The sequence below is a fragment of the Egretta garzetta genome, unplaced genomic scaffold (genome assembly GCF_000687185.1).
Source record: "Egretta garzetta isolate BGI_Z169 unplaced genomic scaffold, ASM68718v1 scaffold85, whole genome shotgun sequence".
NCBI lineage: Eukaryota > Metazoa > Chordata > Aves > Pelecaniformes > Ardeidae > Egretta > Egretta garzetta.
The window spans coordinates 3,202,995-3,217,548 of record NW_009259718.1 but is presented as its reverse complement, the minus strand read 5'-3'; the positions used below and the strand labels follow the sequence as shown (position 1 = coordinate 3,217,548).

The 14,554-nt window shown below is 44.3% G+C and overlaps 2 protein-coding genes across 2 annotated transcripts in view; both read left to right on the top strand.

The window, feature by feature from the left end:
- The window catches only part of LOC104126585 (coiled-coil domain-containing protein 58), a 9,273-nt gene extending 5,513 nt beyond the window's left edge, over window positions 1–3,760 (top strand). Inside the window, exon 4 of the mRNA XM_035894569.1 lies at window positions 3,485–3,760. Within this exon, the coding sequence (XP_035750462.1) occupies window positions 3,485–3,535 (51 nt within the window). The 3' untranslated portion in view covers window positions 3,536–3,760. The remainder of the gene's footprint in view (window positions 1–3,484) is intronic.
- A 3,966-nt stretch (window positions 3,761–7,726) lies between these two features.
- On the top strand, window positions 7,727–14,554 carry LOC104126584 (cystatin-A). Its single transcript, XM_009639174.2, has 3 exons — window positions 7,727–8,158; window positions 11,709–11,810; window positions 14,426–14,554. The coding sequence occupies exons 1-3, from the start codon at window positions 8,069–8,071 to the stop codon at window positions 14,552–14,554; spliced, it is 321 nt and encodes a 106-aa protein (XP_009637469.1). The 5' UTR covers window positions 7,727–8,068.

The following is a 14,554-nucleotide window of genomic DNA, read 5'->3' as shown; positions in this document are numbered from 1 at the left end:
GAAAGCAAAAAGAATTGTTGCAAATAGCCAATACTAGCTGCAGCTCCCTTTTTAATCTCTGCATCAAGATTTTAGTTCTCTAGACTGCATCAGCATAAATGCAGTACGGCTTGTGCATTCTTGGAGGTCCAGTTGCCACAATACAGCTCAGTGCAGGCCGATTAGATGAGCATCTACACGTTTTTCCAGGTATGCTTTGCTGTTGGTACTGCCTCTGTACTGTCTGAAAAAGCTAATCATGCCCTTAAGCTTAACTAATTTAAAGCCAGCTCTGATATGACTAAGCAATACCACAGCCTTAACAACATGCTGCAGACCACCAGTGGCAAACATTTTATGCCAACTCTGCTGTCAGTTTTATTTAAAAGGGGCGGGGGAAAGACCCGTCCCACACTATCTCCATTCTGAAGCACTGAGTTGGCACCAAAGTTAGCACTGATGCCAGTGATTTCCTGTAGCTGCATTAAGCTTTTGCTAGTGACAGAAATGTCCGCTTTTTCTTGAAGATGGAGAACATTTTGTTTATAAATAGAGAGGTATGCATGGTGCAGAGATATCTTAGCCTGCTACTGTTTGAAGTAGGGCTTGAAGAGAAAGGTATTTTGGGGTCTGGATCTCCAGCTCTGCTGTTGTCTCCATCTGAATATAGGCATAAATGTCTCCTTTAGCTACCTGTAAAAATATTTCACTGAAGGAATTAGACCCGGTCATAGTTGTAGACCGAATGCAATTTGTTACATGGAAGTGATTATTGGTTTGCAGGCGAGGACCTCCACTCTTTTTTATTGTTGCAGACTTTTATTTGGAAATTTGCATATTTACATTAACCCTAGTGAACTGAAAACTCATTGGAAAAATCTGATTAGGAAACAAAAAGTTATTTTCAAACATTTACTCTGGGTAGCTGTAGCAATAGTGTTGTACAGAAAGATGCTGCTTTACAGAAATGCATGCAGTGGAATTTTGTTTGGCTGATACCAAACAAGGAATTGACTTCCAAAACAAGACACTTGCATTAGTCTCTGTACAGCACCTCCACTCCGGAGTTTTTTATTGGAGTGTTTTGTATTAATGCTTAAAAGACAGCAAAATCCAACTTCTACACAGTAACATGAATGTTGAGGTTTCTCAGGCGCTGTTTTCCCCGTCTGAAAAAGGAGAATGGCACTTCACAGGGAGAGCAATGGAGTTAGTTGGCCTGAGTAACACACAGAGATCTGTGGGTCAATGATCCTAAAAGTAGGAGGCAGTGTTAGTAAGATTGCAGTATTGATTTTCCTTCCATAAGCTGCAGAGTTACTGTTAAAGATGCTTTAAAAATTTGCATGATAGCAAGGGGGAAGCTGCAATTTTTTTGATGTGGTGTTTGATGCGAGAGACCCTTAGTGTTTTAGAGTGTATTTCCAGTACCCTTTAAGACATATATGCCCTTAAAATCTCTGACAGACAATGGACAAAATGGTGCAATTTGCTTAGTATCAAAATGCTTCTGAATGGGAACCCTTTGTGGCTCTTAATTTCTACAGTTTCCTTCTATCACTTACCTGATCTCAGACCTTTACATACTCTTAACTCTTCCAGAGGTCTCCATTGCATGTGGTAATGTAGTGGGACAGGCTGTGTGCGTGTGAAAGAAACTGTATTGTGACTTTTGTGTTCTGCAATATGAAGCAGTTTCTAATATGTGTCTGCTTATTAAAGTAAATTAAATCTGACAATAAGTTGAAAATTACTCAATTTATTAAGAGTTTATGCTAAAACTAATGCACGCTGCAAACTTCAGTTTTGCTGAAGTTGCCATAGGTTCTGAACTCTGAATAAGGAGATCAACTGTAGGAGATTCTAGGAAGATACGGTTTAAAATAATTTATTTATATAAAATGTGATGCATAACTTCCACAAAATTACAAGACCACTCACTTTGCACGTGAAGCCAATGGAAGAGTTTGCAAAACTTGACATCCTGAAGATCACAGTGTCGTGGTTTAACCCGGCTGGCAACTAAGCACCATGCAGCCGCTCGCTCACTCCCCCTCCTCCCTCTGTGGGATGGGGGAGAGAATCGGAGAAAAGAAAAAAAAAAAAAAGTAAGACCCGTGGGTTGAGATAGAGACAGTTTAATAAGAGAGAAGAATAACAATAGTAATAATAATAATGGTAAGAGAATATACAGAGTATATAAAACAAGTGATGCACAATGCAATTGCTCACCACCCGCTGACCGATGCCCAGCTGTCCCGAGCTGCGATCGCTCAGCCTGAGCTGTGGTCGCTCAGCCCGTGAGCGACCGGCCGAATAACCCCCCTGAGCATGACGCTCTATGGTATGGAATAGCTCTTTGGTCAGTTTGGGTTAGCTGTCCTAGCTGTGCTGTACTCCCAGCTTGTTATGCACCTGGGCGAGCAGGAGAAGCTCAAAAAGTCCTTGAGTAGTCTGAGCACTACTTGGCAACAGCTGAAAACATCAGTGTGTTATCAACATTCTTCTGGTACTAAATCCAAAAGACAGCACTATGCTAGCTACTGTGAAGAAAATTAACTCTATCCCAGCCGAAACCAGGACACACAGCTATTTGGATCTGAAGAGTCTCTGGACAGCTTGGCTCTTCCAGGAGTGCTGGTGGGGGAACTAGTAACTGCCAGTGCCTCAACTTGGTGCTAGGTGGTGCTCGTGTCATTTTCAGGACATGCGCTGGACAAAGTTTGGTGCCGAAACGATAAACAACTAAATTGCTTGTAAAGAGAACCTGTAACTTTGGTGTGAACTTTTGATTCAGACTGCCTTACTTTAAATAGTCACATTTATTGGCCTTCCTTAGGGTAAGCAGTCTACTTGACAAGGCCTGCGGTTCAAACTAAATGAACATGATCTTCAGTCTCTGGTTCTGTGTGCTAAATTTTACCCAGAGAGGGTGCCAGAGGTGAGTGAGGCAAGAGCAGTATGCCCTTTGCAATAGGAGGGCTGGCAGCATCAGCACCTGTGGTCAGATAACTGAAAGTGTGAATGTGGCTTCCAAGAGCCCTTGCACCTCCTTTTAGTTGTCACAACAATGCAAAACGCATTTGCTAAGGAAAGAGAAAATACAGTGTCCAAATCTGAATGCCAGATTGAACTGAACAGAACGCAGCTAGTCAGGAGCCTTCCTCTGATAATTTACCTCTTTCTTTAAAAAAAAAAAAAAAAGGGCATCATCATCTTTGAGGATAACAGACTACCAGGATTATAAGCCTGCCTTTTCTGAGGGAGAACACTTTTAGTGCTGTGCAGTCCCGCAGCATCAGGCTGCAAACTTTGGATTCCCTAAAGCCAGGAGAGAAGGTGAATGGAGACAGATGCCTTGGTAAGTACCATTTATTGGTACAGCAGGGCTGGGCAGCTTGAGATGGGTGCTATGTGAAGAGATAGTTGTCTGAACTAGCTCTGAAGTTCTCATCATCTGGATGAGGACTAATTTAGCTTTTGCTCTTCTGTTTTGGTGTCTCAGGTATTTAATGAGCGTTGCCGAATTCACTACAAGCCTCCGAAGAGTCAATGATGTGGGGTATCTTCCATCAAGGTGGTCCATAACCATGAGAGCCAAACTGGAAAGAGACCTTGGGTGAGCTGCATTGGGACCCTCCAGAACCAGTAGAACCCAGTCTTGTTTTGTTTTGGACCTACTTAGCTGAAATCTCAAGGTTGAAATGATTCTCCTGTAATTAAGAGAAAACAATTCATCTTTTGTACAAAATATGTGAACAAATGAGTTTTATAGTATTAAAATAATTTTCAAATGGAATGCGAAACTGGCATCTTTCTTGAACTCTTGCAGCTTCAGCAGTCTTAGAGGGGAAGAAATAGTAAAAACCAGTTCTGAGCAGGGAGGACAGGGCTCTCCGTGAATTGGTGCTTGGCAAACTATGAGTGAACATGGTGTGTTTGTGTGAATAATCTACTAAAACCTGAAAGGAAATAAAAACTGCACAATGATTAGCAAGTGTAGGTTCAGCATCCCTGAAAGTAAGAGCTACCAGCATTGTTCTGAACTACTTGACACGTAGCAGCATTGGTTCAGAGTTCTCATTTGAATATAAGGCCAAACAAGTAGATCTATACAAACCTGCATAGGAAAAACTCCTGACATCACAAGAAGACTTCTGAGTCCCAAACATCCCTTCTTCAGGTGTTTGCCGCTTGTATACAGAGGGTTGCACTAAGAAGTTGAATTACTCTCTTTAGCTTGCTTTGAGCAGAGAGGGCTCTTACAGTACGTGGCAAATCACGTGGATTGCAGGATGTTTGAATCGTGCCGTTGAAGTTAGTGGAACATTAAGGTGAGTAACTGGAATTGCCTGCCATGCTTTGGGGCACAGGGAAGGAGAAAAAGGCTTTGCTATTTTTTGAGTACTTAAGACCTGCCTCTGAAGTGAGATGTTTTGTGATGGTATGTAAATGGCATTGGTATGAGCTGTGGGCCAAGGCAGGTAAAATCTCTGTCTCTAGTGACCCCGGTGCGTTATAGGATCACGCCTAGTCTGCAGTTGAATCCTGCTTCAACTTTACCGTCAAGGTGGTCTACAGAATTACTGAGCGGCTTGATGTCACACGTGAATCATACAGTGGACGCCACAAATACCAGGATTTCATCCTTTTCCTGGTTCTAACTCTATTTCTGCGAGTAAAGACACTTGAAGAGAAAGCACAACTGATGCCCCTGCCCAGTGTCTCGATCTCCTGCAGGCAGTTTCCCCCTCTGCTGGGACTTTCCTCTTATTTGGAAATGGTGAATATAGCTGGGCAGCTCCCGGTTCCTTGGAAAGCTCTCTCAAGTGTGTGCTTCCTTCTTCCTTCTTCCTTCCGTGGAATAGAAAGAGGTGGGGTTTTTTCTGACACTCATTGCTGTTGTCTTCTGCAGCCTGTACACACTCAAGATGTATGAAATAGGTAATCGCTCTACAGAAGTTTTTTTAAGGATAGAATTTGGTTGTCTTGAAGCAGGCTGAGGGGAAGAGGCTCTTTACTGGTACCATAGGCTCAGCCTAGGCAGGGATATGATAACTTTGTCCTGCAAGTGTGCAAGTGTGACTCAGCTTTAAAACTAGTTCAAGATGTTACTCAGCTTTAAAACTATGAAGAGCAGTAGTGCCGTTCTCCCAGCACAGATTCTCCAAGGTAACAGCAGTACAGTTACGTGAAGAGAAATTGCTGTCTGTGCAAATGGTGAGTGTAGGCAGGAATGGTATATGGTATCAAACATGTCTCCAGTGCTAAAGGGGTGACACTCACTAGGTTGTTGATGTTGTGCGAGAGATGCAATGGGGACGGCTGTTCTTTTCAAGGCAACGTTCCAAATGCCGTTTCATTACATCCAAAGCTTAACAGAGGGAGGTGCAGGTGAGGGTTGCCTAGGGTAGTCCGTTGCCGGCGATCATCTTTGACATCAGGTCTGTGAAACATCAGCGTTTCAAAGCAACTTCATCAACTATGTGTGCAGGATGAGTACTGCATCCCAATCTGAGAAATAGCACTGGATTTTGGGACGCCCTTACAACTCCCACAAAAAACCACCCAGACTGATTGGCCTGTGTCAACTTTAGCGTCAGCTTCCTGACAATTAGTGTTGATTTTCCTCCCCTTCTGCACAACTCCGTGCCTTCTGGGGGAAAAAACCCCAAACCATTCTTACGCTTTAAAGTCAAAGACCAGCAAACCCAGAATATAGGGAGTCCAATGAGTGTTTTCCACACAACATTAACGCCTGTATTTCTTAGGAACCAGAATCAGGGGTTCTCCAGAGGGGTGGTGCTGCCTTGGGGACCTTATCAACATCTCTTCCCAAGGGAAGTTAGTGAGATCTGCATCATGGTGAGTGGAGTTTATAAAATGTCCTGGTTTAGCACTGGTGCTGCATGGTTGTTGGACGCATTGTGTGGCTTCTGGCCTCCTCGGTAAGGTGAGCTGGCTCTTCCAGTTAGTTAGCTCATCTGTCCTGCTGTGCAAATAAGATGCCTGGCAACGGCTTGGTGGAAGGTGACAGCGGTTGAGAGAATCAGCAGGGTCTTGTGCAAAAGAAGGAGTTTGAGTTCATCAGCTTGAATTGTCGTTACCTCCACGAATTGGGCTGTGAGGAAGTCCTCATCTGGAGTGGTGAATTTGGAGAAAATGGTAGGCTTCCAGCTTTAACTCCTCCCATTCCCTTTCCTCCACTCCCGCCTTTCACCCACTCCCATAACACTGCCGCTCAAGTCTGGGAAATTCGGCAACATCCTTGTCGGTAACATGCTCTTACCTTGATCGATCTACCGCTGCGTTTAGGGCCCTTAGAGCCCCAGTTTCTCAATCTCAGGTCCTTTGTCCCAAGAACAGGCCTTGAAGTTAGATATGAAGTAGAAGTTAGATATGAAGTACTTGTTTGCCATCTGTTGCATCACCCATCATCTGTGAGGTGGGTGTTGCATCCCGCCAGAGAAGGAGGGAGAAGTAATTCAGATTTGCTGATTCTCTTGGTTGGAATAGGATATACGCAACACCCAAAGTCCGTGGGTAAGGACAGACTTTTATTCCACAGCTAGGCTCATTGGTAAATAATTGGGTAGCAGAAATGCTTAGTGCTTGTATGCCTTACGTTGATTACTACAGTCAAAAAAAAGTAAGAGAGTAAAGAGACGGATGGAGAGGAGGTGGGGGGGAGAGAGGTCAATGGTCCGGGTTTCAGCGTTGGTCCAGCCAACGGGGGTCTCTGGTCTGTAGGAGTGCTTGTCCAGAAATCCCACCCAATGGCACTTGCCCTCCCCGTTTTATGTCTGCTCTCCTGTGGACTGCCGCTCTGCCACGGTGGCAGTTGCGTTTCAGGGCTGAGCTGAGAGGATTTTGCTTCAGGGTCTTTCTTTGCGTCTTGCAAGTGTTTGAGGCATTCCTTGGCAAGGCTCAGGTAATCTCGATGCCCCTGTCCCCTTAACCTGAGTTTTGTCTCTGGCCGTTCCTCAGTAAGGCTTATGGCATCTCCACACCCTGTTCCATTATCTGAGCTTCATCTCTTGCCCTTGCTCACACCCTTCTGATCAAACAGTTCTTTGTTCCAGGGGGTTACAAGTTGGCCTTGGTGTTAGATTTTCTGTTCTTCCAGTTGGTCTCCCACAGAGGGTCAGTGGGCTGGTGAGGACACCGATAAGTCTGTGCTACGCAGTCACCATTGCTGTGGCCATGAGCAGGCTTGTTTCTAGCAGAGATGCCCATTGCCCGTGTGCAGCACATGCTCTCATTTCACCCCGTCCCATGTCAGGAATGCTGGAGGGAAGTAGTTTTTCTGTGACCTTGAAGTGTTAGCTCTCCCTTACCAGGTGGGGCTGCTAACAGTCGCTAGCCTTTCCTCAGCGGGCTGCGTGTGTTTTGGGCTTTGCATGTTCCTATATAGTCATGCATGTGGCTGTGTCATGTGTAACTGCAGAACGAATACTTCTGACTGTATATTCTGCGTGTTAGGTATTCCAGCAGTGTGTGGGACGTCTGTATCTTGAAATTAGAACAGCTGTTGTGCACACACAACTACTGTAGTGAAAGGGGTCGCACTTTGTCTTCCAGGGAATTGGCACTAGGGTTTCACTAAAAACATAAAGACTACTGCATATTGAGGAGTTATTATGATTGCCTGACTGGAGCTGTAGGTTTAATAGGAAAGAATCAGAAATAACTTAGTTGCAGTACTTCCCTGAACCTAGAATTTAATTTTTTCCCCCTTCTGTTTCTGGTGTTTAGCTTGGCACCTTTCTGGTCAGGCCGAGGGAAATAAAGTCACTGAAAGTAAAATGCAATCTGCTTCTGTTTCCCACTTGGAAGGATATTGAGAGAAAACAGTTTCAAGTTGAACGGGACCTCCGTCAAGGAAATTACTGCATGCTTTCTTCTGATCTTGGATGGTGTTGGGAAATACTGGGTGTGACTTTGATCCATTTCTTAAGTGCACAGACTAGTCATCTGCTCCATATGGTACAAGTCATATGATTCCATGACACATGTATATGTATATATATAAGGTGCCTGGCGACTCTGCTCAGACTGCGCTGAACTTGCTTCTTCATAACCAGTCATCATGTCAGAGAACTTACCTGCCCCGGTGATTACTGGGGGCTTTTCTGAGACCCGGCCTGCTACTCCAGAAGTCCAGCATATTGTTGATGAGGTGAGTTGCAACCTATCTAAAGGTGAAGTCTCTGTGTGCAAAGTCTTGAAGCTTATGCAAAAGCTGGGAGACCAGGTGGTGATACTGAACCAGTGTTTGAACTGAAGAAGGTAGTGCTGAAAATGGGAATCCCCTTGATTGCCAGTAAGTATTTTCTCAGCAGTCTATGTAGGCAGCATACCGGTAAGACTGAGACAAACCACTTCTCTGTGTCATTCTTCTCCGTAGCCAGCCATAGCACTGGCTGCGTTCAGTTCATGTTTGCATGTAGGCCAAAGACTAGCTCTACTATGCCAGCACTAAGGCTGCTTATCTGAAATTAAAGGTGGGGTATTTGAAAGGAGAAGATTGTACCTGGTAGAATTAATTCCTCACTGAAGGACATGGATAGGACAAACCATGTGGTAGTATGCACTAAAAAAAAGCTGTGGTCAGTCACACTTTGCATTATTTTCTGAGTTTCATAGGCATATTGCCCTTGCCCAGCTCCTCGGAGCCATCTTCTGCTGTAGGGCTTCATTGGTCAGTCACAGCTGGGGTTGCCAGCGTTGGGCATGGGGGAGGGCTGGAGTATGTGTTGGGGGGTGGTGATAACAGGTTTTCAGAGGAGAGAAAATTTACTGGAGAACAGAAAGAGAAAAGGATTATCTAAAATTGTTTGGAGGATACCAATTGAATCGCTCGGGTGCAGTATCACTTCATCCTATGCTGGCACAAGAAGTTGAAGGAGCAGCGCTTGCAGAGATCAGAAATTCCCTTTTACCTGTGGAGGGGAGACCCTAGGCAAGGACTTGTGGCACCTTTGTATATTTGCAATTCTTATTTCATGTGTAAGATAGGGAGGGCAATGTCTCCTGCTAGCTGGGGGCTGTGAAATTTGACTAATGAGTCTGCGAAATATCCTAAGGGCACGGTTTGCACACTGCTAGGACAGTGCAGCATGCCAGATACCGAGCGATGTTTTTAACGCTAGGCTGTGCTATGGATGATCAAAAGATCCTACTCTATTGCAGCATGTATCAGAGATGAAACTACAGTGCTTAACTGTCAGTGAGCAAACATGCACTTAAAAATGTGAATGTTCATTTCAGGCTGTGCTAATGCTCACAAAGTACAGGGCAAATACGTAATCTGAAATGCAGATGCACAGATTTTCTGTTTGATTCCTAATGAGGACTGATCTTCATTTTGGTATTCTTCCATTCTCAGTAACTTCAGGAAAATGAAAACAAATTATTTGTTAACTTTTTATTTTCTGCAAGATGAAATTTTTGCCATGTGCTGTGCACGGGAGAGAGAACTCTCGTGGTCCTTTTCCTTTGAAAAAGCTCACACTCCACTGCAGAGGCTTTGGTATAGTTCTCTAAGGAAAATATTCTTGTGGAGACAAACCTTACATTGGGGCAATCCTGCTCTGCTTCCAGCAGATAACAGTGTCACCCTTTAATGATGCAGTTCTGTGGGATTTCAAGCCCTGCTAAGGGAAGGTCTGAAGAGCATCTGCAGACGTTAGGATGGCCAAGGTCTGTCTGCTCTTGGGATTACATCATTATTTACTTACACCGGTGCCTTGTCTGTAGTCATCCTTAGTGAGCTGGGGAATGTTATTTATTTAGTCTCCTTGTTTGACAGCTGTTACCTAAAACTGAGGAATGTTTTGCATTTAAGGAACTGTTAGATAAGAGTTTGGGAATGTTACATTTTTCCATCTGAGGATTAAGGAGCTGTCTGCCTGCCTGATTTTACTGAAGACTCTGTCCATAAATAACAAATGGGGGACATAGCAGTCAGAGGTTGGGAAAGATCATAAAACTGGAAAGAACTGGCTTTGTTTTGTTCTGAGAGAGGAATAATATGTACCAAAAGCTGCCACTTAGGAGCATCCTAGGAACCCTCAAACCCATCCAGCTAGAAGAGGGTTGGAAACTGAAGTTTCCCTAGTTTGCTAGAGTTAGCAGCTCCTGAGTTGAAAGCAGAGCTGTTGGTTCCGGGGGATAGAAGCCCCATGGAAGCTACTCGGAAGAAGAGCAGAGTAAGAGATTATGAGGAGCCTGAATAGGAAGGAGTGTCATGGGAGTGGTAGGCAGCTGTAGGCAATCTGCTGAGAAAGCCAATTAATTCTGTGCGTTTCTGCAAAACAGGTGGGTGGTGAGAAGTGCTGACACGCTGCCGGCCCCTCCCGGGGCTGCCTGAGCAGGCTGCGAGTGACGCTGCGCTCCTCTGCCTGACTTCTGGAATGCCTCTGCCCTGTGTCCAGCCGTTGGCAAGGGCGCCATGTGCAGAGGAGAGGCTGTCACCCGGCCTGCAGAAGGTTGTTGATGCTTTCCAGATGATAGAAATAAGTTTTCGGGTTACGTTTGCTGCAGCTGCCTTTCTATAGGGAATTGGCATCATCAGATGCAAATGACTATAGTAAAACACTATTACACTGCTGCATAAATCATGATGCCTCAGACACCTGGCCAGACTTCCACCGCTGCTCCCTGCTGCTCCCCTGCCCTTTCAGCCTAGTAGTTATACAGTATTTCATCTCTAAGAGGATAGTACCACTGTAATTGCTGCTGAACTTAAACTTGCCTTACAGTTTGGGTGTTTCAGGAAAAACTGTTGCACCTTTTTTTAAAATTTTTTTTTTTTAATATATATGTGAAAAGTCTGTAGGTTTCTGAACTGCATATTTTAAGATCCACGGGGCTTAAACAGATCTATCTGAGCCGTGAGTGTGAATGCTGTCAGCACAGAGCGTTGTTTCTTCTGGAGTTACATTGACTACAGCTACTACCTAGGAAGGACTGATTATATTCGTGCAGGTCTGAGGTTGATTGTTGGCTATGATTTAAAGGTTGTACTTCCAGTTTTGGAGATGGAAGTACATAGTTTAGTCCTCGACCATTGTTAACTGTTACAGTTTGTATGTTAAATGGTTCTAGATGTTGAAGGGTGTAGTTAGTTAAACCTACAGCTTTAGCTTCAGGGCTTCCACGAGCACTAGAATCGCTTGTTGTTCAGGAACTACTTGATCAGGTGGTTGTCTCGATACTCTGAAATAACCCTGTTTATTGCAAGTCCTTTAAGAAAAACATTAAACAGATTGAGTGCAGCTCTGAGGCTGCAAAACACAACGGAGGTCCACAGCCTCCCAGGCTGACTGGCTTGGGTACAGGTGTTGCAGGCGAGGGGGGCTGACTGGTGTGGTTGACACGGGGTGCACCCTGCTAGGGAGCCCGGCTTGGTACCTAGCTACTTTGCCAAGGAATTAAAAGGGCAGTAGGAAGCAGTTCCCCTATACTGAGCAGGAGACAGTTTAGCTGGACAGCTTTTGGGGCGGGAGGAAATCAACTAGGAAGTCTAATTGTAACAGGATTTTAAAGAATGCTGGAGGCAATGCTAGGAAAGAGGGCTGGACATCTTGGTGTAAGTTGAATTATTTTGGGGGTTCTGGGTTTATTTCATTAAGGGTGTGTGTTTGAAAGGATGAAAATTGGCGTGGTAGATGTGAAAGAAGAGCCTACATGTGAACCTGCCAACCTTTTCTCCCTTTCTTTTACAGGTGAAGCAAGACTTTCAAGAAAGGACAAACATGACATTTTCCATGTTTAAAGCCATATCATATAGGAGTCAGGTGGTTTCTGGGACAAACTACATTATTAAGGTTTGTATATATTATAGGAGGGAGTGCTCTGTAGTTAAACAATATAGGTGACTTGCATAGAGTCTTGTAGCAAGAAAGAGAAGTAAATGTAGCAGAAAACCATCTGATGTGATTAACAGAATTAGGGACCATCTCCAGATGCTTATAAAATTCCTCTGTGTGGCACTACAGTGGAACAGGAATATAAAAACTTATAGAACGTGCTTCTTCAGATGTCAATGATGAACTTTCTTAGGATCCTCTCACTCAAAGACCACAGATTGCCTTATCAGCTCAAATTATTTAAAAACTAATCATAACTCTGCTCTCCTGTTTCCTTTCAAGGCAAAGTAGCTTTCCTATTGCCTCCATGTCCTCCAATTGTGTTTATTATGATGAATTTGAAGTCAGCCTGAGGATCTGATGGAGAGTTAGAGTGAATTTAATTCTAAAATAAATTTATGCAAGCGTGTCATACTCTGCTGACTAGTTTTGCATGCAAGCATGTGTGTTGATGTTTTGGTTCTGTGTCATGTGCTGCAGAAGTACAGCCTGCCTGCTAGTTCTTACTAGATTTTCAAAACACCCTTTCTGTTGCAGAGGAAAAACGAGTAATGCTTAATTTGGAGCCCTCTGATGGCACCATTCATCCTCTAGAAAACCTTACCCGTGGGTTTGCGCAGCTTTCTGTGAAGTGACGCATACAAATTGCTGAGCATATTTTGCAAGTGAAGGCCAGAAAGCATTGCTTAGTGGCAGGCTGGCTTTCTGGAAGTAGAGCAAACATTGCATGTGACTGCTGTATCTTAACCCCGTATGTATGCAGGCTATGTATGGCTGGTAGGATATGCTCCCTTGACAAGGGTCAGAATCTTTTTATTAAAGAAATTGTCAGGTAGGGGTTGGGGGATAGTAATTCTGCAGGGACATATTATGAGCATTTGCTCCACACTTCTCATACTTCGTTGAGCCCAGGAAGGACAGACCCTGCCAAACCTTCTTCTTTCCCAGGTCCTTCCTTAAAATAATTCCTAACAGTTATTTCTGCTCTGTGGGCACCAGGGGATTGTACTGACAGACTACCTATTATACGGCTAGTCTGAGTCTTACTTAGATGAATGATCTTTATCCTTCCCTTGTTCCTGTGAGATCTGCTTTCACTTTGTGGTCAAGGTACTGAGTGCTGAAGAGTAACAATTTATAGGAAGGCTGCAGTAAAGTAAAAATGGTCTGAAGTTGCGACAGGGCAGGTTTAGGTTGGACATTAGGAAAAATTTCTTCACAGAAAGGGTTGTCAGGCTCTGGAACGGGCTGCCCAGGGAAGTGGTCGAGTCGCCATCCCTGGAGGTATTTAAAATCCGGGCAGACGAGGTGCTTAGGGACATGGTTTAGTGGTGGGATGGCAGGGTTAGGTTAACGGTTGGACGTCGTGATCTTAAAGGTCTTTTCCAACCTAAACGATTCTATGATTCTATGAAAGCCAGCAGTCACGCCCAGTTGTATTTCTTCCATCAGTGCCATCTTACTGCTACCCTAGGCAATGTAAAAGACTTGTCTGCTGTCCACGCTAGGCCTCATGACTGAACTACGCAGAAATGAAAACTAACATTTACTGAACTTGGAAGAAATCCATTTATAATGCTGAAAAAAGATGATTTGTCTTTTTTTTCCCCAACTTGCAAGGAAACAGTTGACAGAGCACAGCTACGCATTTTAGCATTAACTGGAATGAGCTCCGACACAAGATCTGTTTTATACTTCTGAATTTTCCACATCACTAATATTTTACCAGCACACTTAGAGCTGAGGGGTAATCCAGACCGGGACAAACATAGTGTCACGTTGCAGCCACCAGAAGGCATGTAGAAACCACTTTGACCCTAAGGCATTAAACTTTCCCTTAGTGCTGTACACCTCACACAGTGAGAGTGGAGTACCTGTTATGCTTGGCTCTGTATGTACGAAATTATGCACAACTTCGTAGCAAGTCTTTATGTGAGGACTTTCTGGAGGGGAAGGTGAGTTTATTTTAAAAATTGTTTCAGCCACTCACACTCAGTCCCACAAGCACCAAGACGTGTCAAGTTGTCTGTTCAGGCACTCGTGTTTGCACTAAGGCTGGAGACAAGGGATCCTGGCCTTCAGGTTGTCATTGCTTCTTGGGACCATGTGCCAGTCTTGGACAGATCTTTCTGTACCTTCTAGGAGCTGACACTGTCCCTGCATCTTGCTCCACCCTTGAGTCATTAAGATTTACTCATTGCCTCTTGTCTCCTGCTCTGAGTGTCCCAAGAAGCTGTAAGCTGATGTGCTGGGATCTTGATGTCCTACAGAGGATGCCAGCAAAACCCTTCTCCTGTTGTGCCTTCTGGCGCTTCCACACCTAAACAGTCCTACACATTTTCCCATTCACATGCGTCTGAAGGTTTATGTTACAGTTCTCTTCAGGTGTAGACAGTTTCTGCCACCAGTTACTATCCAGACTTGGGTTAAGAGCTGTTGAAGTAAAAAAATAGAGAAACACCTAAAATTAAGCTCCTGAGCAGAGATATTCTTCCAAGTATGTAAAGAGCATCCTTTTGTTTGAACCTGCTTCGAACCCATGATCCTCACTTGCCTGCTGTTTTTGTTTCTAGGTCCAAGCTTCCGAGACCGAGTATTTCCACTTAAAGGTGTTTCAGAGCCTTCCTCAGGAGGACCAAGGTCCCAAACTTGTCAGTTTTCAGACTGGCAAAACTAAAGATGATCCTCTGATCCCCTTCTGA